Source organism: Lonchura striata, chromosome 7, assembly GCF_046129695.1.
Source record: "Lonchura striata isolate bLonStr1 chromosome 7, bLonStr1.mat, whole genome shotgun sequence".
NCBI classification, from domain to species: domain Eukaryota; kingdom Metazoa; phylum Chordata; class Aves; order Passeriformes; family Estrildidae; genus Lonchura; species Lonchura striata.
Genome location: NC_134609.1, coordinates 17,661,767 through 17,688,520, shown reverse-complemented (window position 1 = coordinate 17,688,520; position 26,754 = coordinate 17,661,767). Strand labels below are relative to the sequence as shown.

The 26,754-nt window shown below is 35.7% G+C and overlaps 1 protein-coding gene and 1 long non-coding RNA gene across 2 annotated transcripts in view; both read right to left on the bottom strand.

Moving 5' to 3' along the window:
• DNTT (DNA nucleotidylexotransferase) overlaps positions 1 to 4,683 on the bottom strand; it is an 82,329-nt gene extending 77,646 nt beyond the window's left edge. Inside the window, exons 1-2 of the mRNA XM_031505260.2 lie at positions 4,481 to 4,683; positions 1,061 to 1,235 (exon numbers count right to left, since the gene is read on the bottom strand). Of these exons, the coding sequence (XP_031361120.2) occupies positions 1,061 to 1,235; positions 4,481 to 4,683 (378 nt within the window). The remainder of the gene's footprint in view (positions 1 to 1,060; positions 1,236 to 4,480) is intronic.
• Positions 4,684 to 20,566: 15,883 nt separating this feature from the next.
• The window catches only part of LOC110473701 (uncharacterized), a 33,346-nt gene continuing 27,158 nt past the window's right edge, over positions 20,567 to 26,754 (bottom strand). Inside the window, exons 2-3 of the long non-coding RNA XR_002465912.3 lie at positions 21,980 to 22,046; positions 20,567 to 20,602 (exon numbers count right to left, since the gene is read on the bottom strand). This is a non-coding gene — a long non-coding RNA (uncharacterized LOC110473701). The remainder of the gene's footprint in view (positions 20,603 to 21,979; positions 22,047 to 26,754) is intronic.

The window sequence follows — 26,754 nt, the reverse complement described above, 5'->3', positions numbered from 1 at the left end:
GAGTACCACTGCTCCTCACTATGCTCCAATCTGAGAAATTAGCAGGTAATTTGTCAGATATAGATCAGAGGAAAAAAAATCATCATCCATTTCTTCAAGATCAAACACCATGCATCAAATCAGCAGTCTGCCATGTCCAATATCCTCTGACTAACAGCTTCTATTGAGAGATAATAGAATATAATAAAATTTTTTTCTCAGCACAATTTTACTTCATGGTGCCAAGTCTGTAAACACATGTCCACAGACTACATCAGTCTTCTTTTTGCAGGTCCTTCAAGGTACCGGCTGTTAGCTGATCACCTTGCAACAGCAAAAGTTGTAATATTTTTGCATTGTTTTGAGGAGGCCAAGAATGCCTCAACAGCCAATTGAAATGCACTGCTCTCCCTGGGATATTTACCATTATATTGATGCATTTGAGCAAATACCACAAGTACCAGAACAGCAACAAGTGCCTCACTGATGGACATTGCAGAGGAACTGGGGCTGTTCCGCCTCTTAAAGCTTCAGGAAGACCTAACAGCTGACTTCCAGTAATTTAAGGGTCTGCCAGAGAACCAGAGAGAGAACTTGTTACAAGGGAACAGTGATAAGACAGGGTGTAATGGCTTTACACTGGTAGAGGGGAAATTTGAATCATCTGTACAGAAGAAATTCTTTTCTGTGAGGGTGTGGAGGCGCTGGAACAGGTTATCCAGGGAAGATGTGGCTGCCCCATCCCTGGAAGTGTTCAAGTCTCAAATGGGACTTTGAGCAACCTGATCTACTGTGTGGTATCCCTGCCCATGGCAGGGCAGTGGAAGCTGGACAATCTCTAAGGTCCCTTCCAGCCCAAACCATTCTGTGATTCTGTATTTACCACTTTGTACCCTGTGATGACACAGTAACTCAGCATTACCAGACACCAATAAATAAGGCACGGAAGGTGTTTCTACTCTATTGAATCTGTGTGAATTACTCATGCAAATTTCACAGGAAAAAACAATTTTAAAAATAATAACACAACACAATTATATATATTAATATCACTGTACTCACACTGCAGGATCTGCCTTACCATGAGACGATACTTCATTTCTGAATCAACTGGTCTTCCTGCCTCCATGCAGGCTGTGAACCAGGAGATGTCCAGGAGTTGAAACCTAGAGCTGTCATCCACAGCCTGTCCTTTCAGCCAGTCCAGCACCTCCAAGTAAGAATTGTTCTCAGCCACAATATGAGTGACAGAATCACTGTCAAGAAGTACACAAAAAAATTTATTTTCTTTTTCACTAAATCCAACTGTACACAGATACAGAGCTGTTATTTCTGTATTTACTTACCATCCACTTCCTGACAATTGTAGTGTACACTGTATATGTGGGATGCACTGAAGTTTTCATATCATCATATATTTATTCTAGTCACTGACTCTGCCTTGAGGAAAGATTATAGTCTGACAGCTCCTGTAAGTGCAGCATTTTCTTTCTTGAAGGATCATTTACCTTACATAGACACTAACCTAATACACATTCTTTGCAATTCTGAAAATATTTAGCTTACACAAGCAGTACCATAATTAAAAAGCTGCTTGACAACACCTGACAGCCTCTTCCCAATATTCCTCATCAATGAGTGAAAGCTTTGCAACATTAACAACTCAGTTAACAATAATTATTTAAAACTTTACAGCTAATTATATCTTTCTGGATACTTACATTTTCTATACTTGTATGAAGCTGTTCATTACATATGGCATTGCCAATGGTTCATTAATTAAATCTTATGACCTACATGTTCCATATAAACACCATTTCCTTGCTGCTAAGCCAGTATAACAAAGCTGATGGTTTAGTGAACACAAAATTTACAGCTTGAATTGTTATTCAATACATTATATGGTGTACATTGCCTAAAATTACAATAGCACAAATGTTATTGCAGTAAACTTCAGTTGCTGTACTAGAACAACATTGGAAAGGATCACCTGATTAAAAGGTGATCCTTTTAAAGATTAAAGAGACACTTCTGTACCCATGACAGGAAAATAATGGACAGGGACAAAGCTATGTTTCAAAAAAAGATTATGTGCATACTTAGGATGATCTGTAAGTTTCTATCTGGCCTGCTGATGTTTCTCAGCAAGTTTAGAAAAATACAGATTTGGTGGGAAATTTTGAACGATTTGGAGTTCTCCTGCTCCCTATGCATCCCATGAGGGTGCTGTCACCAACACAAAAAAAAAAAAGAGAGAAAGGAGAACATTCTTCATTTCCATCAACTTGTAGAACTTAATTATCTAGAAGATATATTCCAACATTAATTTCTATCAGGCAACAGATTCCTAAACTCACAGGAAAGGCACAGACAGGCAGTGTCACTATTTGACACTATTTTTACAAAAGGAAAACTAGAGTTGGAACATAAATTTTCTTAATGGCAGCCACGCCCATTTGAAAGTCTGTGCTCATGATGGTGAGAGCCTTCTGCATATACAGTAAATTTCCAATGGGGGCCCTAACAGATTGCTCTGCAACCCTCTGTAACACCTGGAGAAGTGGAGCCATCAGCCTGTGAAAGCAGAGAGATACCACTGGTGGCAATTACTCGTTAACATCGACTTCAAAACATGATGTGTGCTGTTAACAGTAGACTGCACAACCCTTCAAAGTAAATTACCTTCCAGAAAACCAAAAAAATCCCTTGGCCTATCTCTGTGATCCTTATTCAAATGAGTGATCACAAATTTCATTAAGTCATGAAATCACAATGACAAATATTGGAATTTCTCCATAGAAAACTGTTATCAAATAACTCTCCAATGCAATAAACATATTGTAGTTTGGAGCTATAAGAAAAGTACTGAAAGGACTGTATTTCAGAAATGTGTGTCATGATATATAGTGGAACTTGTAGAGCAGAGTAAGTCCCAATTTATTTTTTTTTTCTAAAAGGTTACAAACACAGATTAAGAGAATCTCCAAGAAATACTGTTGGGTTTATTATTTAACCCTGCTAGGTCCTATCTTAATTAAACTGTCACATCTTTATACTTGAGTTAAAAAAAAAAAAAAAAAACCAGAGACATAGAACTTCTGCTTCCTGTGGTTTATTTCACTTCATATAAAATATTCATACGTTATGTATTCCTACCAAGCTGCAAAGCTGGGAACTTTGCCATAAGTATGCTCACAGCAGCAGTTTAGCTGCTGTGCTCCAGTTTCCTCTTTCCTCTCCTACCTGTACAGCTGTGCTATTTTCTTGGTACAGAACATAACAAATTTAGCATTTCCTGTGTCATTTTCAAAAGCAAAAATCAACAGCTAAATAGTTTTGTTTTATCCAGTAGCAGCTAAGAAATTAAGCATAACAGCTGCCTCACAAAATTTACAGAAAGTCTAAAATACTGGCAATAAAGACCTATGTGTCAAAGCAGCCCAGATAAAGCATTTACACAGTTCTCTACATATTATAGATGTAGGATCCAAAACATAACTCTTAATTTCTTTTTTCCCCAAGAATTCAATTAGTTTTGTATCAGATGCTAATTGCCTCCTCCTTTTCAATACCTGCTTCAATCTTGCTTTATAAATTATTTTACCCTCCCTCCTTCCTCAGACTTTCAAAGTTTATTGGGATTGAAAGGAAGTCTGTGGAAATACACCTTTATAGGAGAACCCAGCTGAATTCTCCCTTAGTGCAGATCCAGAGACATGATCAATACTTGGTTCTCCTCCAGCTTTTCAGAGAACCTATATAATGATGGAGCTTTTGGAAAACTGCATAAGGACATAACCAGCATTTATGTAGAGTACGGTTTGTAGGAAGGCTTCCTTCAGAATGAGTTGGTTTGCTAAAACCAGACAAACCTAAATCTGGAGTGCATTTTCACTCTCAAATGCCGCATCCATGGCATTTTACTCCTAAGATTTTTCTCCAGTGCTCTTCCAGATTATACCAAAGCATGAGCCATAACTTTGAGACTCATATTATGGTTAAAAAGTTAAACACTATAATATCAGAGATGATGTATACAACTGCCCTCCTTGACCCATCACAGTTTCCATTCCTGTACATTTAACTTTTTTCATTTTCAAAATTGGCCATTAAATTTAGATTAATCTTAAACTGACTTCAAAGGGGAAATAAACAATGAGTGATTCAGATAAGCTAAAGACACAATTTATATGCAGACACATGAAAATTGACAGATTTAAGATAAATTAGAAATGCACATTTTAAAAGTGAAATAATAGAAATTTTGCTAAGTTTTGTGCTTTCATTGCTCTCTGTCCAGAAGACAATAAAAATAAACCACATGCTAGAAACACCCACTGAACTCCTGAAACATATCAATAATGGAAAGAGCCAAATATATCCACCAAAAACATAGGCAAAATTTTCTACCACAGTCACTTGTATGACAATATTTGTTGAATTTAAATGTGTTAAAAAGCATTATTACACATTATTTCAAAACATATAAATACTTTCCTACCTTAGCTCACTTTCTACTCTGAAACCTTTTCTTCTTCCCAGTTCCATCAAAAACGTCCTTCTGGTCATCCCCATCTTCCTCTGCATAATAAAAATGACAAAGTTACTGAACTTTATTTCATAACTGCAGGAAAGTTCTGGGGAATGCAACCCTTTTTGTCTCTTCCTCTGGGAGATTACAGCTGGAGCTTTGAATCTGTCCATGGTGTAAGGTAGAAGTGCTTTCCCTTAGTAAATTAGAGGTAACATGCTTTCTGCAGGCAACATCTGTATTTGATGTCACCACCCATTGAAGTAATTTTCTTGTTTCCCCTCTGAAATCAAAAGCAGGTGCTACACAAGCAGAAACATCACTCACTCTCTACCAGCTGGGACTTCTTCAACAGAAATACTCCAGCCAGGTGTGAAGATTATTTAATTCCTTCAAACAGCCATTGCCTGCAAAGACTATCCAAATGATATTGATCAGCCAAATCATCTCAAACTCTCAACCAAGTCTTCAGCTGATTGAATGACCCAGTTCCACCTTTTTGCACCCAGTGACCTCCAAAAAGCTGCAGAGCAGATTGTGGAGGCCGTTTACATTCCTTATCTGGAGGAGGGGGTACTGCTCATTGCAGAACTATACCAACGTTTTTGCCAGTGTCATGTCATATCCAGTTCTGTATCTCCCTGAATTTATTTTAGAGCGAGGTGAGCACAATAAATCAGGCATACAGCCTCTGCATCTACTTCAGCACGAATCTACTTCAGTGGTAAATACACCTATTCCCACGTCAAGCTGGATTTTTTTTTAACATAGCAGAGAATTTGGATTTTACCAGTCCTTCACAACACACCAGAAATGTTACATGTTATGGAAGCAAGGTGGAAAAATTTAGGAAAAATTCCTAAATCAGGTCTATCAATTATATTTTCAGTTCTTTTATTACAGATGGATATACAGCTGAGTTTCAGGAAAGTTAATCAAAATCTGTTTCCTGCAATTACGGCCTGAATTTAAGATTAAATTATAAAAGTATTGCAAACATTTTCTGAGCCCTATAGCTCTTGCTACTTCAACTGTATCATTGCAGATATAAATAAATACTTTTCATCAGAATAGAAACTAACCATCCAAAATTAATATAGAGCTTTCAGCTCTTGAGCCTTCCTGAGGCCATGAAAAAAATATATACATGGTGCAGTATATAGATTATACTGGATTAAATTCTTCCCTTGCCTAGGGATAACCCAAAAGCCAAAATATCTATTCCTCTTTTGGATTTATAACATTAAAATTATCAAAATAAATCATTTCAAGGTTATTTTGAAATTATATGAGATATTTTCATAGGAACTGCAAAATGGACAAGCTGACTTGAAGAGGCTTATTCAAAAGAAAACCAGAAATGGATCTGGTATTAAGGCTGAGCAATCTGTTTTGGTTTTTCCATGTCTTTTTTCCAGACTACTAATCAACCATTGAACACTGGTCACTTCCCTGTTTATAGCTTTCCTAGGCTGGTAAAATACTTTATCTCAATCCCTACATGGAATAATGTATTGGAGAACAGATTCTTTACACATGTTAAACAAAGTTTTATTTTATGTTATGATTAATTCAGTGCTCTATAACATGTAAATATAATTTTCCCCAGTGTAACATCAATATGCTCAGTGCCAGTAAAATCCTTCTGGCTTGAATAACAAGTTTTTATTCCTTTGTGTTACTGTTATAAGTCTTAAGCCAGATTTTCGAGGGTATTTATGTGCCAAAAAGCTGCAAACAGAGACCTAGTGGGATTTTCAAAATATCTAAGCAACCTAGGCCCTTGGCTCCTTTGGAAATCAATTTCTGGCTTTGAACCTAATGCAAAGAGATTTTCTCTAATAAACACAGTATAATATGAAAAAGTCTCTGCCAATTATGCAATTTTATTAAATGTACGTTCTAAAATTAACAGAATTTCCATATCCCAGATGAGTGAATTACTTACTCTCCTATAATATTATATCATAATAATTTTGACAGTACCATAGAAAGTAGAACATGCACTAGAGAGAAAGCAAATACAACAGAGAAAAAGCATGTCTATTTTTTATGACAGAGGAAAGTATACCTTTACCTGAGTCATGACACCATATATTAATTGTGGCCTAAAACCACTGAAACTTGCAGAAATTTTCCAGCTCATTACAGACTCATGGATTTCAGAATATTTCACATTCCTTGAGGGAAATCTGAACAAACTTTTATGTTCTTGCTATGGATCACTGTTGAACACTATCAAAGGCAAAGATTAAGAATTTGACACAAATACTGATGGCTATTTAAGTAAACATTTTTCATCACTTGTGATGTGGGTGCCAGCAACAGCATCCCAAACTCCTCTGAGGAGCAGAGTGCTGATCAACTTCAAAGGGAGGTTCTTTGAGAGGAAAAGTGCTGCAAAACACATCCCCTCTGAATTTCAGTATTCACAGGTTCTCAGTGCATGTTCTTGATTATTGTTTGTCTTTCAGTGCCCTGATGTCATGTGAGCTGCATTGTAAATATTTTATAAAATAGTACTTGTCCATTCATGCAGCTTTCATGAGGAGAATTGTGAAATTTGCCTTCAATACATAGCTAAAATCTGCTAACCTTCAAAGAAAACATGTCTCAAATGCCAACAATAAAAATCAGAGAAGTGATTGGATGTTTTCTTATTTCACATAGGCTTAACAGCATCTCATGCAGTATTGTTTCACAATGATTAATTTTCTCTAGCTTTTCCATTTAGTAAATTTTCTTCAGTAATTCAGTATTTTCCAATGAACCAATTAATGGAAATTTTTTAATGCTTCTCACATTTGTTTTTGTCTAGATATTCCCATTACTACTTTTCTGCTTGAATTCTGGCTTTCTTGGCTGCTAAGCATTTCCTTTGTCATTTATACTTGCTATACCAATCTTTCAGTGTCTAAAAATCATACGGCAGGTGTTTTTCCTGGTTTAAAAATAAATTCCCCAAATCCCTTTTTATAGTCTCCAGCTGCAGCTGGGGAGATTCAGGTTAGACATTAGGAGAAATTTCTTCACAGAAAGGGTGATTAGTCATAGGAATGAGTGCACCTGGAGCTGGTGGAGTCACCATCCCTGGAGGTGCTTAAGGAAAGACTGAATGTGGCACTTGGTGTCATGTCTGGTTGACAAGGTGGTGTTCAGTCAAAGGTGGGACTCAGTGTTAGAGGTATTTTCCAGCCTTATTGATTCTGTGATATTTTTATTCTTTGAACCACTAGTATATTTTTAGGGGGCAGTTCTGAGCTATAGGTGCTTGAATTATTCCCATCATAGGTGATAAACTCCATAAGGAGCCATGTGACCAAGAATTCAAAAAAACCTAAATAAATGATGGTATGATTTGAATGTGTCCGCTTGGCTGCATGATGTTATTTGGCATATAAAGTTTACTTAGAGAGAACACAAAATTCTGCAGCTGTTGTCATCAAATTTACAATATTTCTGATATATATGATCAAAACTGCTGTTTGTTTTTTTTTTTTTTTTTGGCTACCTATTTAAAATAAAAATCTGAATTAAAAAATTTATTTGGCAACATCTCTTAGATCATACCAAGAGCTAACAGCTTGTTTAATTTACTGTATACATAGGTATTCTAGAAAGGTTAGGTTTTTTCCTGAGCCCTTTCTGAAGAAACTAGGGGAGAGCAATATCATAGTTCTGAATAATTAAATAGAGCAATAGGGTTCTCCCTTACAGCACAGGGGAAAAGTAATTGGTGACAAATCCTGGCAGGAGCTGTTTCCACTCACATCAATATGCCTATATTCCCTGGAAACTATTATTTTCACTCATCCTTCAATCTCTCTGTTCAGTAACAAGGTTTACAATTGTTCTCTTCAGTTACTCTGCCTATGGTAGCTGCTTCTCTTTGTTGTGATAGTTATTGGACTATTCTTTGATTTTTGTGCTGGTATATCAATGGTTTTCTTTATACTTTAGTCTCATGAGAGCCTTGTGAACCTTTAGCAACAAGCAGAGACATATCTGCATAATCCCATCACTATACATGGCCAGGCAGCTCCTTTGACAGTTACACATCTCTTCCAAGCATAGTTTACAATGGTAAATCTGCCTGGATTTTGAGCAGCATCTCACTGGTAGTATTAAAGATATTTCCATTAACTAAGAAATACCAGACAACCTTCCAGAGATGAGGAGCTACACAAACAGCGTTGCACAGTCTAAATTTAGGCAGCTGTAAATGTTACTTATCTCAGCAATGGCTCAATATCGTTTCTGTGGACATTTCAGAAACTTCTTCTATAACCATATAAGACTAGAAATAAGCACTGTTAAATTATAATAAAATTAAAATACTGTTATAATAACAACTCCTATCATCCTTTATATATAAATAATATTTATGTCCTCTTCTGTTCCTCTAGTAGGACACTGCATATAAAACATCTAATTGTTCATTTATCTTCTTTTATTTAGTTGTTGTGATAGTTACTAGGTGGTAGAATTAATGCACTTCACAGTGACACTGCAGCATTTCCAGACCTACTTACATTACAGAACATACAAACACGTGTGAGATTTATATCTTCTACATTTACAAGCAGTAAAGCATGATGCATTTAATAAAGATATATATACCTAAACAAAAATAATAAAAACTGGAAAAAGGCTATTGTCATGATTCACAGAATACTTTCAACTATACATTCAATTTTTAGTAGAACAGGAAAGCGCCCACACCACCAAGCTGAGGAGATAATCTGCCCAATTAATATAAAAGAGAGAAGTAAGTAAGAATAAGTACCATAGATCATGTTGTTGCAAAGGGAAGAAAAACTTATGAATATTATACAAAATACCCCCTTCTTAAGAGCTTATGCAAGTCAAACCAAGATAAATTTTATCAGTTTTTGGCTATTGAGGAAAAGCAACAGGTAATACCTAACAGCACAGTGAGTCCTGACAGAGATCCTTCTGCACACTCCACTGAAATAAGCTGCAGGAAAAAGTCAGAGCCAACACCAGAGAAGCCAAAGGAATTGCTGATGAGGATTAGACACATCTTTGTGTTATCTACAGACAGAAAACAAAACGGATGTTCATCCAAGTGATGTGTTGTGAATTTTGCAGGTGAAGGAAAAATAAATTAGAAGCCTTTTTTTTGTAATCCTAGAAATTTTAACTGAAGGAAGCTGAAAAGCAGAGTGGAATGGAGCAGAATTCTCACCTTTTTAATTTATTTAGGTGCTGCATTCCACTAATGCAGAACTAATTACAGCAGAAGTAACCTAGCTGGGTAATTAATTCATAGCAGAAAATTTTAGAATCAGGCAGCAGGAATTTTATAACACGAAACAGCTTTTGACAGTTTCCACAAAAAGCATATTTTTCATTTCTTACTGATTTCACCTAATAATTTGGCAGCTGCCTCAGTATTACAAAATACTTATAGAGTTTTTATTTTGCAGTGTGGATTTGATGGCTCAGCCTTCAACTACAAAGAAGGCTAATTTATTTCCAACTGCATAAAAAAATATTTCTCCAAGCTATGAGCCATTCTTTATCCAGAATATCTCAAGGTTTGCTTCCATTGTTTCATCTTGCAGAAAACTCAGTATTACTAAATCAATTCAAAGTTGCATTAGCCCCTAGAAACTGTGCCCCAGTGTAGCACTGCTTGTTTACTTTGCAGTGAACATATGTTGGTCGATTTTTATAAAAAAGAAACCACTATCTGTAGAACATTTTTGAAAAGGCAGCCCTTAGAGTCATCTGACTCTTTAGATGATAGGTACAAGTCTCATGCCATTATTTTATCTTGCACACCTGCTTATTAGAAAATTTCATCACAAGCTTTGACACATTTTTTATACTTTTCAAAGACACACAGTACAATTGCACCTGAGGTAGTTACATTATGAGCTTTACCCCACTTTTCTGCTGCAGAGAAGATTCAGTTTTAAGAAACAGAAGTTAATTTTCTTCTACATAAAAATTCAGACTCAATACACCATCACATAACTATTAATCAAGCTGGCAATTCAATATTTAAGTGACAAATCAAAAGAACACAACATAATAAGAATTTCACTAGAAAACTTCAATTTCTTTCTTCCCATAAAGTTTCCTATATACTTCTGCTTTTTCTTCTCCTGTGCCAAACTTATTATTATTATGTATTTTGAAGCACAACAGTAGGAAGGATATAAAGCAGGTAAACATATTTGAAAATGCTGCTCTGTTACAATTTACTCAAATTTTACTAAAAATACATGGTATTTTTAGTCACTTTGCACTTTGTGGTGTTATCAAGGACACAATTCAATATCATAACTTTCTTTTGCTGTCAGCAGATCATTATGAGGTTTGTAATGCACTAGAATTCAAAATGTCACCATACAAACATGAAAAACAAAATAGGGGTTAAATCTGTCTGTGCAACACTGTTATTTTACAAATATGTAAATCAGGACTAGTTAAGAGGAGAGAAAGGCCTAAATCCTGAGACTGTGCTGTGGTTACAGACAGCAGGTACCAGTAGATCCCAAAATTATTATATAGCCAAGAAATAATATTTTGACAAGTTAAGTACATACATGTTTTCAAAAACCAGCCAGCTCATTTCCTGATACTCTGGGCTGCTCTGCTGCAAGCTTGAGTCAAATACCAGAGAAGTCACACCAACCTACCACTCAAGCTTTCACTCTCCAAAGCAAATGAGTAAAAGAGAAGATTTTGGAGATAATCTCCTGTATATATTTAGGCCAAACCATCAAGTTACTTACATGAGGCACTGAGGAAAATAATGCTTTTTCTCTCTTTTGGCCTTAGCCAACAGTCTGTGCTCTACAGACTCATCACACAGAACACCTGAATGTCTCAACATAACATGCACAGCTACTGTACAATGACCTTCAAAGAACAAGGAAGCCATAACAATGTACCCAGACTACAGCTTTGACAGCTGTGAGTGAATGTGTATCAAAATCATGTCAAGAAGTCTGTGGAGGAAGATACTCAATACTACTGAACTACTAAAATAATGATATAAGTTGTAGTCATGCTTTTTAATGTACTGGAAAGTAATCAAAGATATCTCTTCTGAGTAATGAAATTTTATATAAACAAAATGGGACAGGATATAGAAACTACACACAAGTTTAGTTAAAGAACTGTAATGGGGAGTTATGTATGTAAGTATCATAATCACTGAACCATGCAGTTAACATCGATAAAATTTTATTTTGCTAAGAGTATGGGTTTGTATCTACAGAAAATCTGACATTCCATTATCTTGTGTAGGCATCTAATAAAGTACAAAATGTGCCATATTGCACAACCTGCAGAGGGAAAAATCCATGCATATTTTCATACTTCAGTAAAACCAGAAAGTTCTTTGTCACAAGTAATTATATGTATGCTATACCTTTCCTTTTATACAGATTCAATGGATTCCTGGCTCCTTATTTCACTTGAATACAGGTTGTATAGTTAAAATGTCTTCTTGATCCTACACATTGTACAAGTGTTAAAAACAAGGAGAGAAGGTCAAATGGGGAACAACCAGGTGACTGGGGACAGAGAGGGCACACAATTGTGGGCAATTATGCTCAGCTTAGATGGCTTTTCAAGAGCTGTTTCTGTTCGGTTGTAAACAGCATGGTGAAAGGAACCAATCATAATTTTTTCTTTTCATTAATAATGGCAAAGAGAGGTTAAAGAAACTACCTAAATAAGACTGTAAGAGTAAATGTTTCTGAGAGGGAATGAACTCACATTTCATGGAGAAGGTATTAGAGGAAGTAATATTCTTCACTTTTATCAACCATTTAGACATATTCTCATCACTGCTTATTGGTCAAAATCATGAGACAACAAAACACAAACCCAGGAGCCTTTGTGGTATGATAGGAAGCCATCACACATGCTCCCTCTGCTTCACAGCAAACCACAACAGGATCACCTCATGTCACCTCCACAGCTGCACTGCCCACAAGCAGGTTACAGCACAAATACTTCTGTAAACAAGCAGCAACACAGCACAAAAGGGTAAAGGTGAGGGGCAGAAATTAAGGAAAACTCTTTCAAAGGACAAAGTAATAGACAGTTGGCAATACTTCTTCAGACCTGTTCTACTTTATGTATTTGCTTTCATAGTGCGTTCTCAAAGCTATGTTAAACAGCTTGGCACAGGAATATAGCACATTCATTGGGTAAAATCATTAGGAAAATAATAGAAAAGAAACTTGTAAAATGAAACTACTAAATGTACAGTGCACAACAGGTGGAGTTACAATTTATCACTACCTTGTCAGTCACAGTACTGTACATTTGACATCAAAACTTACAACTCAGCCTCTCTCCGAAGTGCCTGAGCCAAAAGTGCTGCACCTGACTGCATGAACCATCCAGGAAAATTTGAAAAACCTTGCCCTTGCAAAGCCCGAGCAAACTTAGGATAGAAGATCCAGCTGAGAAGGCATTTCATATATAGTAGAGCCAGTCACTTTATTAATCACTTTTAAGAAAGGCTGGATCAATTATCTCCAGAGCAAGCAAGAAAGATTTTAGCAATGCATCAAAACAATGATCACTCAGGTTCTTTTCTCGTCAAGTTTGAGACTATTTTTTCCTTACAGTAATGACTGAAGGTCTGTCCTGTTGCTGTATTTCCCAAGAAGCCACATTAAATTGTCATCTATTTCAACAGAGGCATTAAAAACACACAACCTTGTTAAGATTGCTTCAGTACCTCAAATAAACCAGACACACCTGAACATCTGTATGTCATTTTGCACCTCAATTCATGCTGAATATGCCTGAAAAGTAGTAAATACTCCCTCCTCCCATTTTAAAATAGACACATAGGTAAGCTTAAGCAGCACACTTGGTGCTCTTCAGGCTTTTTATTTTCATAAAAAATATGACTCCACCTTCCATTTAGATCACTGTTCTTCAATCTTCTTCTGCTAGATTGGAAGAAGATATCCATATTAACAATTAGGCTAGGATAATTATTAGGTTCAAAGGAAACAAAGCTCATTTGCCTTCTTTGAGACTAAACCTAGGAATGAGAAAATTGAGCACAGATGTGAGCAAGGGTCTGAAAACTGTGCTAAGATTTTGGCTAAAAGGAATCATTTTTGAACATCAATGAACAAGATAAATTTTTAGAGCTCTGAGTTCACTAGTATTAAGCATTGAATTCAATAGGATCCCATGGCCTAAAAGTACTACAGGGCCAGCAATTTCAGACAAATGGACTATGTCAGGGTAGCAGGGGTCAGGATTGCTGATATTATATATCCACTTTACCCAATGGGTTTATGATAATTTAATTCCTGTGCAATTAAAGAAACTTCCCTGCTCATAGAAGTGTGTTAGGTGTGGGGAGGCAACAGCTGTGTTTGGGCTGACAGTGTTCAACAGACTGGAGTCAGACCTGATTCAGAAGAAGCCACCTGGCTTGGTTTTGTGGTCATATAAGAAATAATTTCCCTCTCCAGAACTCTAAGCCCATCTTTTGCACCTTTTTTTTTTAATTTAATCTCCTCTCTTCTCTTTATCCTGTAAAGTGATCATAAAAGGACCCTAATTGAGTATAGTTTTTGGGAAAATTAGTGAATTCATGTGGTCTAGTGCTTTATGCTGAATGCACAGAAGCACATGGAGTAGGAGTGTGAGCAAGAAAGTGGGTTTAGTTAATTTGCCGAACAATTGTTGAAAGGAATACTTGTTTGAATGGAAAAGGCAGGAGACTGACCATAAAATGAAACCAAAATGTTTCTCTATTATTAAAAGTGTTAATTTAACCAAAAATTAAACTCCAAAAGTAGCCCATATTCAGCTTTGGTTGAATAATGAGTGTCACTTGATGTGAAGCTAGAAACATAAAGCAATTTCAAAATACTTATTGTCCTAATTCCTTATTTTATTTTTAAATTTAGGGCTATTTCTATTTTAAAATATCATTTTTGAATGAGAAGTAGAAAAAAAAGACAAAAAAAAGTCACCTTATTCCACAGGTAACATTTACTGGTTTATCTAAGTTCTGTAAACACTGAGACCTATATTAGCAAAAGCAAAATGAATCTCAGAGCAATCAGTTTAATATCTTATGCGTTGGATCTCTGGCTTCTGTTAAATTTTGGTAACAGTGCTGAACAGGGTTTGGGGTGGGGGTTGTCTATGGTTTGGATTTTTTACTTTTTTTTTTTTTATTTTAAAAAACTTTTTAAATATATGCTCTTGTTTAAACAAGTTGCAGGCATTTCTTTAACTATGATCTTGGTTTTTAATAGTCATATTTTGACACATCAGGACAAGCCCTAATGAGATATACTCAAACTTAGATATATTTAGACTCATGTGATGCAATATGCAGATATCTTGATGTATTCAAACTCTCACTATAAATACATGACAAATGTGATCCATTCACCTTCATCAGTTTTTATGCAGGTGATGGCAAATTTCCAAACACCAGAAACTCTTTATCAAAACAGAATATTTTTATGAAGTATATTCTGTAGCTCAATCATAGTTACAGGATATAAAACAGGCAGGTTTTCTTACATAAATTTCTGTTAAGCAAAAGGTCACACTCTATAATGACTGTTAGTCATTTCCAACCTTAATACCTATGAATTTACAAATCTATTTGAAGACTTCATGAAAAAGAGGACCAAGATGAGTGCTATGATTTCTACACTGAGTAGAAATCATTTCATTTTCATCCTGGTTTAAGGCCAGCTTCTGGATTATTTCTGCTTCAGCTAGTATGATTGAAACCCAAATAGATAGCAAGGAAAAACTTGTGTTTCAATAAGAGACTCTTCTAAGGTTTTCAGAAGCCTAAATAAGTAAACAAGTGTTCAGTAGGATCTAGGGAAGAGTGATGCCCTTTACAACTGGTGCAGAAGAAATATGCTTTTAACTTGCATACTGCTGCCTTCACATATATACACTTTTCACTTCTATGAATGTTAAGAACATTTTGTCTGTGTTGGGTAGGTCAAATGCTCAAAGTTGAAAACATTTATCATTCAGTTGGTATGACTTTATTGGAGACAGGAGTCATATATAAACAAAGATTCAGGACAGTGACTTTTCCTGAGGGATTCAGGGAGTGAGGGAGTACACTAACCACAGGCACATTTTCTTGCTATTCATCTGCTTATTACTGTATCATCCAGGAGAGTACATTTTAGCATATTTTGCTTAATGGCTGAATATGTTACATGCCTTTTTAAGACATAAGTCCAGTCTCTCTGCACATATGACCCTTATGACCCCTCATATAAACTTAAGTTCTATCCACTGAGGTGTAATTTTTTTCTTCATGTGATTTGTTCCAAATATTAATTCTTCTAACATAATCTCATAAATTTAATTGAAACTTGTAAGTGGATAATACTGTCCATAAAATGGAAATTAATCATTTTTAAAGCCAGATTCCAGCGTTACATCTAGCAATATTTTATCCAGAAATATTTGAACAATAAAATGAAATGGAGAAATAATGCCTTAAGTTTTAGCTTTTATACTTTCCAGATTCTGTACTGCTATGGTATATAACTCTGAACTTCATATAAAGGGTTAGCAAGTTCTCTTCACAGTTTAGTCAGATAAAACAATCATTTTCCAGCCTGAGAACCAAGGGCACCATTGCAGTTCAGGCCCAAAAAGTGTAAACAACAAGGAATTGAGGAGAGCAGTCTGGGAGGATGGGAATTCATAACCTGAAGCTGTAATTGGACAATTAACCCCAATATGTAAATGGACCAAAACTTATGAGAGTGTAAAAACTCGTGACTCTCAGTCCATCTTGGGTAGAGCCATGGCCAGGCTCTTATACTGCCCAAGGTGTATCCTTTGAAGGCCTTTCTAATAAAAACCTACTTTATTCCTTTAACACTGTCTAGCCTCTGTTCTAGATAGCCTCACAAGGCATCAGAAAGAATTGTTCAGTGAGCAATTTAGATTAATTACTTCAAAACAAAGGGATGATATTGCTACATGAGGACAATTCTATGCTGAGAACGGCTCAGCTAAAATCCCTTTTTCTGTGGTCACTGTTTTTGCTGGGGAAGGGAAGGACCATCAAATACTCAAATAGTTCACCTGAGAAAGGAGCAGCAACTACTGTTCCAGACTGAGAACACATTCCTTGTTTCCTCTAGACACAAACTAATTTCAAGTAAAAGTAATCCTTTCAAAAAATGAAACTATTATCTCTGGCTCATTAAGACAAATTTCAGTATTTTTGTCCATTTTCAGAGATGGTTTGATAGAGATAAAGTATTGTTTTCAATTACTGTTGACACAGTTCTTGAACTTGGCTTACTAAAGCATAAAAGCATACATGAAATGTCTGTGTTCAATATCACTTATTCCCAAATGTCTAACTTAGAAATCACTGTTTCATCAATACAAAAGTGGAGACGAAATCCATTAGGCTTACAATCAATGACTGCAGATCATCTTCAAATAAAGTCTTTACTAAAGAGCTCATTTCAAACTGAGCAAATATTAAGTCCTGAAGTTATATAATCAGCAAACATCTATTCACCAGAAAGTACATCAGCCAGAACTTGGCATATCATAACACAGCTTTTATTTACAAGGTGGTGTTTGCTCATGGGGAATATCAGTCCTGGCAGACAAAAAAGAAGATGAAACTTTAACATTTATCTCCCTTTCATATGCTAGTCATAATAAAAATGAATGTGAAAATGTTTTCTAGAGTTAGAACAATATTTTGATTATGAAGGTTCAGTGAGAGGCTGTTGCATGTTAGTACAGTGCAAAATTCTGTATTTGTTGTATTTTCACTGATGACAAAGAGAAACATTAAGAATTCTGTCTAACTTTGGTAATTATGACTTGCTTAGACTGTGTAAATTTAACAAGAACATGGAGATTCCCAAATAAAAGGCAAAGTATAGCATTTTCTTTCCAAAGCATGGCTTTGCTCTATTGCCTTGCACACAAAATTTTCCAGGATAAACTAATAGCCAACTGTCATGTTAAGCCCCCTTGACACCAAGTGTCAGTTATCAAAAAAAAAAAAAAAAAAAAAATCCTATATCTTGTCATTAATCTGCACTGGGTTTTATCCACAGATCTCAAAACAAGTCAATGAGCTGCCAACCCTGACAGCTGCAAATGTCTCCTGCATGAACATGTACTGTGGGCTAGATTCCTATCTCAGTTACAGCAGTAAAAATGAAAGGTCCTTTTGTGAGCAACATCAACATGAAAGAAGTACATCTATGGTAAAATTACAGGTAGAATCGGCAAGAATATGGGAAAGAAAATTAAACAGTAATTTTGTATGTATAAATATTACAAATTTAACTCATAATATGATAACCATCCAGTTGAATAAATGAGGAAACTATTCCAAGCAACAAAAAAAAAAACCCACCTCTCCATTTTTGAAAATTAATTATACTGGTTCTGTATCAGAAAGACATAGTAAGACATCTGATATTTGATTTTATGCTTACATGGGGTAAATACTATTTTGAATCTAAAGAACTGCCAAACTCTTTTAAGATACTACTTTTCACTACCAACAGGAGATCAAAATCCTTGCATTAGATCTTCTTTCTCTGTTCCTGAACTCTAAGGATTCAATGCAGTTGAATACTCCCCCTTATGGGCTGCTACAACATGACATTATAGTGCTCTGTATTTCTCTGAACTAAATGCTACCACCTCCTACATGCATTGTATGTACACCAACAGAGCTAAGATAGGTCCAGAGTATTACAATCCATAGAAACTGATTCATTTCACTAAGTCTGTGATAGCAGATTTTTGCAACTGCAAATTGTCATTCTTTGTTCTGCTTTGTTTTGTTCATCATTACTAAATTTCAGAATAAATATATAGGAAGAGAATTGATTCAGTCAGATCTGCTGACTAGTGTTTTGTTCTTATTGGAATTTACCCTGGACAATAAATACATCTAAGCATTTTTCTTAGAAGATTTGTCACTGCAATGACTTATTTGAAATCATATTTGTTAATCCTGTAAGAATCAAACGTAGAACAGTGAAATAAAATCTAATTAAAATAGTATTCACTATATTTTCCTGAAGAAGTGGAAAAAACTGTACAGTATCTATATGTGACCCACAAGCACCTATTTTCTGTGTATATTTGGTGAGAAAGCTTTCACCTCCAAGTTCACTACTCGTTCTTCAAATCAAGCAGTCTATTTCAAAATGGACTTGCAACTTCATTGTGCTAATCTTTTAGAAGAAAGCTTTACTAGTTAGACCTTGTATAAAATTGGCTGCCCTAGATTATAATTCATTCAACTTAAATACCCTAAAATTCATAAAGTCTTTCCTGCTTTCTGTTTTCACCCTATCACTGACTGAAAACACACAGGGTCTCTCACCTGCTATAACTGACTGTAACAGCTTATTCCTCAGGGCAGTTTGTGTTAGCACACATTCCCTCTTCTACCACATCCTCATACGCTTGAGAAGAGGAAAGTGTGTTGATATTTTGAATCTGAAATGTTATTCAAACAGCAAAATGCATAATTACCATTGATCCTCTTCACTTCTTTTTAACACCAATTCATCCTCTCAAAATGTGCTGAAAAACATTAATTAACAGTGATATAATTTCACCTCCTTTGTGCTGTGTCAGTCCAGCAAAGTGCTCTGTTCTCTTGCAAAGTCTTCAGAATTCAGCTGGCAACTTCAAAGAACAGCAAGCACTAACTTCCCCCAACAGATCCTGTAACATTAAGCAAAGCACATTAAGGATTAAGATCCTTTTTGGAAATAAACAGAGTTTCATTTGATTCAAGTCCTTCTCCCTGAACTTTAACTGAGTGGTTCTGGGGTCATTCTAATAAAACAGTTCACTAAAAGGCATCCTTTCTGAAAGTGCTTTTATCTTTGCTTATTCCATTCATAAAAATGAATGGGTTTATCTGCAATGGATTTGCAATTTAGATATCTAAACAAAATAATTAGATTAACAGTTTTCTGCAGCATATTCTGTGGGAGTTAATGTAAAAAATTTGTTTAGAACATTTAACACTCAAAGTGTGTAAACAATATAAAGGATAAAATCAACAATGGAACTTGGCAAAAACTTCTTAAAATCCCTTCAAAAAAAAATTAAGCTTCAATACTGAAACTCCATATAACATTTGACAAATACTTCCCAGTACTATTTTCATCTCCTCTGTGAACAACAGGGATGGTGTCATCTCCATTCAAGAAGTTTATTTGATTTTGCTTTTCAAGTTTCCAAATCATGTTAAATTCAAAAACCAAAATTCCTCCATTAGGCAAAATTTTTATAACTAAGTCTTAAAGGAAGATAAATAACCTTCTGAAACAAGGATGGTTATTCAGCATTTCTCCTAACTTCTACTATTATGAAGCTATCAAATAGCACTGAAATTGTATATGAAATGCTAAATTTCTACTTTGCTCTTTCTGGTACTGATTGAATTTGAACAGACATTTGTAAGATTGTATTTGTAAGGCAGATGTTCTAGCATTCTTCTATATGCAGTTGCACGATTTAGTTTTGAGGTTTTTAAAATGGAGTTCACAGTGGGAACTAATTGTAAATGAATTTTCTTACTAGTTAGAGGTAGTACAGATAAGGATATTTTTCTTAGAGAATTAAACACCATGAATATGAATGCTTTGTTTTTCAGACAGGGTGAGCAGACACAGAAAGCTGCTTTTCCACAAAAGAATCACCTTGGTTTGAGGTGCTTCTAATCTTTCAATAATGAGGGAAACACCCCACTCACACAGGCAGTTTGTAATCTAAAAGCAGACAAATTGACAGAAGCTCATGGAAAAAAAATAGGAGCCAGGAAGGTAATCCTTATGAATTAAAATACTGGCTCCCATCAAACAGAAGAGTCTGGTCTTTTTTTCAGTCAGATTTGTATCAGTCGCAGGGTGAAAGGCAGACTTTCAGAGACACAGCCAAAGCTGGCCACCATATTCCTCCCAGGATGTTCCTCACCTTCTTAAGAGATTCTTTAACCACACTTGTGCAGGAGAGGATTTTCAGCTTATTTAGCTTGACAAGCAAGTATCTGGGCCCTCAGGTTTCCTGGGATATAGATAAAAAATCTGAAGGAGACTGATACAAGAAAACCCTCACAAAAAAAAAATATTGCATTCTTTCTGGCCTTTCTCTCCTGCTGTTCTGCTCTTACAGAAAGTCTTGACTCACAGGGGTTTGTATGATGTGACAAACAGCAAGAGTTAAGAGAGCTGAGTGCAATTAATCTGTTATGAGAACAAAAAGGAAAATTAAAATAATTATTTATAGTATCATGAAGTTCCTGAGTCCATCCAGAGCAGAACCTCAGTTCTTAAGACACTTAATTTCAATACCACAATTAAAGCTTCCTTTTGGATCTGCAATTATTTATGAAGTCTTGACAGATAAAGTTATGGGGGAAAGAGGTCAGCAAGATCATCAGGGAAAAAAAAATAAATTATCCAATGAGTGAGTGACTGTGAGTCTTTCCTGGTGCAACCTGAAATTATTTGATGGTTACTGTCCCTCACATGTTATTGAGCTTACTTTAACATCAGAAACAAACACATGACTGAAGCTGATGTAAGCAACTTGCAAACCATCAGTAGAAATCCAAAAGCTGGATGTGCTGGTGGAGCAACACTGATGGTCAGTGATGGACACTGCATCAGAGTGCCTGCAGCGCACACTCTGACAGAATATTAACTCTAAACAATAAAAGGATTTCTGTGCCTGAAATTCCAACTGAAGGTCATCCACCCAAGTCAACAGGAAAAAGTGGAGATGAATACAGATAAAAGTAATTTTACTAGGACATTAAATAACTCCTAATCTCTTATAAGCTATGGGCCATTCTGACTCATTCTGCTGATACAGGTGTATCAGGGCCAGTGAATGTTCCCATGGCTTGTGCACACGTATGTGCCAATCACATACACAGCACAGCGTATGAAGCATTATGTATGCTGTATGTGCATACAGCACAGCTAACCAAGAGGAGAAAGTTGCCAATAAATTCAATTGTCTGCTGTAGTCTGCCAACAACAGAGAGATGCAAAATTGCAAGCAGAAATAATAGATCATGCTCTGGACAGTGGAAAGAGGTGACAAATGAGGCATGGGATGTTATGCAGAACATATACATTCCAGAGGATGAAAGTCATCACTGCATCATCTGATTTCTAACTTCTGGCCTCATTGGATAAGCATATCATAGTCAAATCTCATTGCTTTGAAGGTCACTGGTAAGGTTTTTATCAGCCTGACATTTGTTGTCAACTTTTTTTTTTAAGTTCTCATTTCACTTTAATAACAAAGGAATGAGGACATGAAGGTTATGCGTAAAAAAACTCCCACTGATTTTTCATAAAATACTTTAATCTAAACTGACTTCAATTTATCAGGAATGTAGGTAACATTACCAAGTATTTATTCACATCATACCTCCAATCAGCTTTTGAAAACAGCAATGGAATTCTAAGGCAGGACTGCTTTTGAGATGTTCAAAAACCTAAAAGAAGCAGAAGAAAAACACTATACTAGAGTGCAAATTTTTGAGTTAATTTATTCTCTTTCTCACTTCCTATGGTTTATGGTTCACTTCTCTAGAAGTGAAGTTAATGTTCACCAGTTCTAGAGAAAATCATATTTGTAGAGAAGTGAAGCATTCATCACTGAGGGAAAACAGGAAGCTTCTATTTCTATTACTGCTCAGTTTATTGTCTTGCAAATGCAAGTTTGCCCAATGCAGTGCAAGGGAAAGCAAAAGTAAGGGGAAATCTGTTTAAAACCATAATTAAAATACTTACTATCCACCCAAATAGTAGCTTATCCTCCTTTATATTATCTGATAAAATAGCAGTGTTAAATATATTGACATTAGGTAAATAACTTATACTTTACACTGAAGTGGGAATTTTACAATAAAAATTCTTCTTGCAAATGCAGTTTAGCCAGTGTGTTTATTCCCCACATTGCTTCAAAGTACATTCATCATTTGAGATATATCATTCCCATGACAATGGGATCACAAGGAATTATGGTATAACAATGGTAGACCAAATAGACAGAATGTCAGCAGTGTCAAACTGGCAAATATATCATTTAGCCAGAGATCTAAAGAGAAAATCTGAAGGTCAGAAATGCAATATTTATAATGCTGTCAGCAGATGGGTGCATACCAAACACCTCATTACCAGACCCCTAAAAAGCTTATCAGAGCTTACAACACACAAGAGAAGTGTTACTGGAGTCTCTTCCATAAGTTTCCAATGTGAATGAATACTGAGGCAAACATTTCCAAGTACCTTCCCCAGGAACAGCAAAAAATCTTGAAATACACTTCAATAGCACCAACATAAGCAGCAGTCAACTACAACCCTCATTCCCACTAATTCCACCTGGTACAACAAAATCCCCCCAGCATTTTTCCAATAAGCAACACATTTCCTTGGAAAGAAACCAACATTATTAGGATGGCTGCTGGCTTTAGAAAAGAGGAGAGAATAAACAGAAACAACTTTGTATTGTTACTGATTCATTCAAGGCACTTTGGCACTGTGCAAAGAAAACTCATGTTTTTTCCTGAGTATCTCTGTGACAATGGAAGTGGAAATGCTAAAGGTATGGGAGGAAGGTTGACAAAAGCAAGTTCACAAGAAAAATGAAAAGAGAATTGACATAAGCATACCAAACTCTGGCTTTATTCAGCATATAACAATAGAAGACTGCTCCACATGTGGTGTGGGAGACAATCCATCACTGACTGTTTTTTCCATTCATACCCCTCCTGTAATTATGAGAGCAGTTTACTTAGATGTAATTTCATTTAATACCATGGTGATGGATGTTCAACAACATTACCATTACCTAAATGATAAACAAAACAAAGCTAATAAGAAGGATCTAGAATAAAAGGTTATGAAATGACAGACTTTAAGTTTTGTGAGTCAAATGCAAAAAATTCAAAAGCAGTTTGTCATTTTCTTCTTGATAGCTTTTTCATTTACAGTTTATTAAAGTAAACACAGTATCTCCTGGAATATCTTTTTGATATCTCCCCAAATACAGTCAGATTTTTTTTTTTTAATTATATGTCTCAGTTTTCATGGTCCTTCTTACTGAGAATTTATCATATTCTCTGTTGACTGTCAAATAAACTCTACCCATTAAATTTTATCTATGTCAGCAGGCTAAAGACATAAGAAATGTAAAAACCCTATTTATGGGCTTTTACAAAAGCCCAAAAACCTTGAGAAACATTCTCTATTTATATAGCTTGTTTCCTCTCTCCTTTTCTTTACTTTTTGTACCCTTCCACTTCTAAAACCCTCTCCCTTTGCCAATCTCTTCAATTTCTCTAACTTCCATTTCTCAATCTATCTTCAAGCTCTCCTCCTCTTTGGAATTCCTCCTTTTGTCTGCCTTTATTTAACAGGCTTAGAACTTCATTTTCACAACTTAATTTTCAGGAATCTGCTGACTGGAAGTGGAGAGGAGGTTTGCTTATTTTTGGTCCAAACAATATCTGGATGCTGGCCAGCTGACATAGACGCTCCACCCTGTCCCTCTTGAATAGTGAATAGCTTGCTTCCCTGAACCCTTTGGTCCTCCCAAAACAATCACTTCTTGCTCCTTTCCTTCCTTCCTTCCACATGCTCTCTTTGTGACAATAAGTAATAAATACCTTGCCCAAACAACTTTATATTGCAGATTCTGTTCTCAGACTTTCCCCCATCTCCATAACATTTAGCCAGTTTCCCTCAGACCTCCTTCTGTCCTACAGAAAGGTCCTGGATTTTGCAGTGCCCTGTTCCCCCCATCCTGCTATTTATCCTTTCCAGTGGTATCTCAGTTGTCCTAAATAAGTAGGAGAACTGAAGTTCTGACCTTTGAGAATTCAGCTGGTACAAGTTTTCAAAGGAAGCCTGCATGTCAGAATCACAGACACACTATAACATACCATGTAGTACCAAAACATACCATGGCACTGTGTTATATAGTATATATGCACCAACAGGGTCAACTTTGCTGAAATCTTCCACTGTAAAACACCATGCAGTGATGCCCACTGAGAGCTGAGGTATTACTTTGACATTTTTCCATTCATTTCATAGCAGGAGTCATGGGCATGGTAAAATACTTTCTACATATATCAATGTTCAAGTCTCAAAAAGATCAATAGTGGTTGAACAAGAGTTCATTATACTAACAAAATCCATCAGAGAATATTAAAAAAAAATTAAAACAAGCATCAGCCATAGCATTTCAAATTTAAGTTGCCTAGGAGTTTTATTTAAATAAGGCAAGACACTGAAATAATACTGAATTTATGTTTTTAAATTTACTCACTAGGTTTTAGTGCATAAAAACATTGCCAGATGGAAAGCTGTTCATACACATTTTTCCATATTTTATCCAAGAGTCAACACAGATGAATTTCAAAAGAGAGGTTTTATAAAGAAACTGTATAAAGTCTAAGAGCAAACTATACAAGGCAGCACATGAATGTAGAGGAATAGACAGCAAATTTTACCAATGTGTTCAAAAGAATAATAATCAAAAAATGTCTCAGTTAAACAGCAAAAAATACTGAGTACTCACAAAGAATATCACAACCAAACACTACAGCATCAATTCCAGCCTTCAAAAAAATCAAAGAGAATTTCTAATGAACAATGTCACTTTTGTAGCAGGTTGTGGTTTTATTACTGTTATATTTTATTATACTAGTTAAAAACATGAATTTTTGAAAATATAAAAAAAACTGGGTGCAAAATCCAGGCTACAAACAAATGTCTATGAGAAAAAGTATATTTTTAATGCGTGGTTCGTTGTGGCAAAGCCCTCTAGACTAACAGCTGAATCTATTACTAGATCCAAAGAAAAGGTCAAACAATGAAAAGCCATATCAAAAGATTTCACAAGGTTGAGTGATAACACAAAGACCAATTGTCCTTGATACAATGGGGTTATACCATGTATCCAGCCTCTCTGACAAAACATGCAAACAAAATCCCATAGCATTCACCAATAATTAAAATTCAGTTGAAACTCCATGCCCCAGAAATTGATTAAAGAATTACTGAAATAAAGAAAAAGGGTATATTTATGCAGTCAAATCATTGTATAGCCTTGGTGTAGCAATGGCACTAACTATTCTCAGCATATTGGTGATCTAAGGCTTGTTTTCATAATTTTTCCATTTGAGGCTTCTTTGGCTCTCAGTCTTTTGTGATCCCAAGAAAGGCCACACACCAAAACTAGAACAACAGACATGGAAAAAACCCAGATGCCTATTTCATAACATGAAGATTTTCGTAATTTTTGGACAAACTCTGATTCTCCCTGCAACAGAGAATACTCTCACGGAAACAAGGATGGAGGAAAACACTGTGACAGCAAACAAGGAGATTGGCAAAGATCCATGAAGTTCTTAGGCAGGTGTAGCTCTCTTTGGCCTCTTAAAAACTCTTTAACTGACTTATCAAAATCATAAAAAACAATCTACTTTGGTCAAAAAGGAAACTCAAGACTCTGGACCTAGGTTTTCATACCTCATATATCTACAGGGCAAATATCTCCCCTTGAACATTGTGGGGGAAGAAGGAGAGCAGACTAGAGAACAGTCAGCCCAACTTCAAATCTCACAAATATACAGTGCAAGTGTTGGGCTTCAATATACCTATAAATTGTTTCTTGACTTTTCAGCAACAAACTGTGTCAAACCAGTCTCATTTCCTTCCTCATTATGATACCTACCTTGATAAGGGGCACAAAGCCCATATTATCACTCATGCTTTTATTAAGGTCCCACATAAAAATCATCACATACAAACTAGAGAGAAAGTGATTAAAGCATTGTTTGTTGTAAGGTTATCTGACTCTCATTGAGAACATATTCTGTGAATAACTGCCAAACTCAAAGAGTATTTCAAGTAGAGTTCCACAGTGGTTTGTCCTGTTCTTAAGTGTATTCAGGATTTTGTTAATAACATGGGTGCTGCATAGCAAGCATTCCTAAAGTCTATCAGGACATTATTGAACCAGAAGTAGTTTCCATGAGCTAAACACTATCCTAGGACCAATTTAGACACCTCATTTTTCAGAAAGTTACAGCCAAATTGAAGAGTGTGCTGAAAGGGAAAAGGCTTGTTTCCCAAACTACTATTTATGAACAAATGCTCCTGTAAATGGGATGACTCCTTCAGAAACAGCAG